Source organism: Branchiostoma belcheri, unplaced genomic scaffold (assembly GCF_001625305.1).
Source record: "Branchiostoma belcheri isolate BF01 breed outbred unplaced genomic scaffold, Haploidv18h27 scaffold5, whole genome shotgun sequence".
In the NCBI taxonomy this organism is placed as follows: Eukaryota; Metazoa; Chordata; class Leptocardii; order Amphioxiformes; family Branchiostomatidae; genus Branchiostoma; species Branchiostoma belcheri.
This window is the reverse complement of record NW_017804131.1, coordinates 4,564,906-4,568,368: the sequence shown is the minus strand read 5'-3', so window position 1 is coordinate 4,568,368 and position 3,463 is coordinate 4,564,906. Positions and strand designations below refer to the sequence as shown.

Here is a 3,463-nt window from a genome sequence, read left to right as displayed (position 1 = left end):
AATAGAAAGATAACATGCCAAGGGAGTTGGTCCGGGTGCGGCAAACTGTACTCTCTAGCCAAGGACATTCTTGCTCTAGCGGACCAACTCCCTTGGCATATTATCTCTCTATTTGGTCAAATTCTATTCTTTTCAGACACCTCCCGAAGCCTGGTAGAGGCTATAATTTACACACAACACACACTCTTTTCTTGCCTAATACTAGTATTGAGAAGCTAACAAGGCCGTCCCTTTTGCAGGCAGCTGCTGGAGGGTGAGATCTCCCTAATGACGAAGAACAACACGGACGCTGACATGGTGTTCCTCCCGCTGGGCCGGCAGATCAAGCTCGGTACCGTGGTCTTCACGCTCTCCGACGTCGCCAAGGTAAGCCCGCGGGATCGTGCAGTCAGTTCTCCCTTCATTTACGCCACCGTATATCAAATATGACGAAAATTGAAACAGATGAGTCCACAGGGAGGTAGAACAAACCGGAGTCTCTGTGATGTGCCGACTATTTTCTTTTGTCGTTTGCAAGATAAGCATTTCCCCGTCTTTACTACTGTACATCATTATAGCAGGAATTAGTCGGAAATATTAATGGTACTAAATATAATTGTGAAGCCGGAATGGTTGTTTTGATGTCTACACGAAATCAAGACCCAAAGGCGGATGCTGTTTGATTTTCCAAAGGATGCACACAACAAACAATTGGTGTCCGACAAACCGACCAGTTTCATCTTTTCTGTATCTTATATTCCAATGGAAAAAATCTTACTTTGATACTATAGCGTTGATCCTGTGTTATTATAAACTACTCCAGCGACGCATCTTGACAATATCACAACTTTTTCATCCTGTAGAGTCAGAATGGAAAGAGAAGCACCCGGAGGCTCCTGAAAGAACTGAGGGAGGAGATGAAAGAGACGGAGGGCAAGGTCAACAAGGTAAGCCTCTCTTTTAACCTGCACTTCCATCGACTTCACATAGGGGGCATTAAATCACGCCCTGTCTTCAAAGGTTTAAAACCGCCTTGCTTCAACTATACCCTGGATAATATACCAAGCCAATTTTAGCTGTTGAGTGTCTATTGTCTTCTCCGGTGCCAGGCCTATTTGCAGAGAGGACAAGAGACTCAGCAGCTAAAATAGGTTTGGCAACCAGGCTAGTCTTCAACATAGCCACTTCATTCACTAGCTATCTGTTGAATAAGGGACGACGAATGTGTTTGAAGCTGCTGGTTTAGTCCCCAGAATGATGTATTTTGAGACGGCTCATCATCTCGCCATCCATCCTTTAATAGCTGCAGAGAGACTCGCCGTCCTCGTATGAAGCGGAGGTGTCGCTGCAGCCTCGCGCAAACAAAGTGGTGTCGTCCGGACAGTGTACCCCGGACAACGTGGGCGATATCAAGATAGACGAGACAGGTGTGCAACCCCCTATTTTCAATCTATAAATCAGGTTGATAAGAAATGGGGATCAATGGTTGATCACAGAGAGACTCGCAAACTTCTAGAACAAGAAATAGTCAAGAACAAGAAATAGCCAAGCCTTCAAGTACCAGAGTTGTCGACCAAGGACACATTCTTTCTATCGCAGAGTGGAACTCGCTGGTCACCAAGGACAGTAGGGGCATTATCATTAGATAGCTTTAAACAATGTTTAGAGTTAGATGTTCAAGGGCTAGATGTAACAAGTCGTTCGGTGTAATGTAGCCAGCTTCCGCCACGCTGCGTGCCTACGAAGCTGATGTGCCGAAAAGCGGTTTAATATACCGGCTCTACAGATAGTTATTTCTTTTGTACAGATCTAAAATTCTGATTTTTTTCAACTTCTCTAGAAGAGGCGCTGGACATCTGTACGGGGCAGGAGTGGCGCGGTCTGTTCCCCCCTCCCAGCCGGGACCCGAACAGACCAGGCCGGAGCTGTCTGGACATCCTGTTCCGCGGGGACAGCCGAGGGGACGGCATGTACTGGATCAACCCCAAGAACAGGTCAGAACCCTGAGAAACGGAACGACTGGATAGACTGAATGAAAGAGCGAGTGAGAAGGAAGAAGGACGCGCGGTTTTTGTTTTGTTTTGTTTTGTTTTGTTTTGTTTTGTTTTGTTTTGTTTTGTTTTGTTTTGTTTTGTTTTGTTTTGTTTTGTTTTGTTTTGTTTTGTTTTGTTTTGTTTTGAAGCAGAAGCTGACGGACAGAACAAAACAAAACAACATCACTCGGAATACATGAAAATTCAATGTACAAGCTGGCGCCATAGAAGTGCTTGAAGAAGTCTTGATGATTCTTCACTTCATCATCTAAATAGTCGACGTCTATTGTATGTTCTCATTGAAAATTGTTTTATAGCGGTCATTGAAAACGTATCTCTGAAGACTTCCATTGACCGCTAAACTAAAATACGGGGAAGCACAGAATTATTGCCAACTCACCTTCTGACGTTATTTTTCCCCAAGCAGAGCTGACAACAGGAACGCCTTCCGTGCGTACTGCGACATGACCACGGCAGGGGGAGGCTGGACGCTGGTTGCCAAGGTAACAGACGACTACAGCTGGGTGTGTCCGGAGAAGCAGGGACAGTCATGCGCAGAATCGGTGGTAAGTACGTCATCAGCACTTTCCACCAATCCCCAGGCTTGTTGATCCTTGTGATATAGAGATAGGAATAAGGCATGGCCACTTAGTATTCAATTTCCACCTTTTCCATGCACCTCCCTTGATTCCATCTTTGAATCATTCCTTCTTTTCCTCCGTCCGTCCGCCACACATGAAAAGAACAAGCCCCCCATGCATACTTCTTTAAGCGGCGGCTAAATTTTTTTTTTTGGGGGGGGGGGTAAGCGGGACTGAAACGGGACTTTTTTAAAACGTGATAAAGTTCTCTGTTGCATCAGAGGGAGTCTGTAACACCGCCGCTCCAATAAGTCTACGAAGTAGTATAGGCGAAGAATAGCAGTTGATCGTACTATTGACTTGAAATGTGACGATTTGCCCTGTAAGCATTGGGTGCATCTGTAATGTGTGTTAACACTGTAACGGCCTGAGTAGACTCACTGTGCCTTTTGAGAAACGCCGTGTTCTCCGTCCCCTCTCCAGATCGACCCGATGCAGGCGAACCTGTTCCACGAGATTCACGAGCGCGACACGGTCCCACTGACTGACGGGATAGGACAGGACACGGGCGTGCATCTCAAGAACAACATCATCAGGGACATGTTCCTGCTAGGTCTGTCTCAGCATGGTTAAACCCTAGTGGGACTGAGTGTGTGTATGTGTGTCTCTATCTGTCTGTCTGTCTGTCTCTGTCAACCCCCCCTCTCTCTGTGTGCGTGCGTGTGTCTGTCTCTGTCTCTCTCTCTGTGTCAGGGATATGTTCCTGCTAGGTCTGTGTCAGCACGATTTCACCCTAGTGGGCCTCTGTGTGTGTGTGTGTGTGTGTGTGTGTGTGTGTGTGTGTGTGTGTGTGTGTGTGTGTGTGTGTGT

At 46.5% G+C, this 3,463-nt stretch overlaps 1 protein-coding gene across 1 annotated transcript in view; it reads left to right on the top strand.

Moving 5' to 3' along the window:
* Window positions 1-243: 243 nt before the first annotated feature.
* The window catches only part of LOC109479860, a 6,164-nt gene continuing 2,944 nt past the window's right edge, over window positions 244-3,463 (top strand). Inside the window, exons 1-5 of the mRNA XM_019781897.1 lie at window positions 244-366; window positions 843-926; window positions 1,283-1,406; window positions 1,820-1,973; window positions 2,440-2,578. Coding sequence (XP_019637456.1) covers window positions 268-366; window positions 843-926; window positions 1,283-1,406; window positions 1,820-1,973; window positions 2,440-2,578 — 600 coding nt within the window. The 5' untranslated portion in view covers window positions 244-267. The remainder of the gene's footprint in view (window positions 367-842; window positions 927-1,282; window positions 1,407-1,819; window positions 1,974-2,439; window positions 2,579-3,463) is intronic.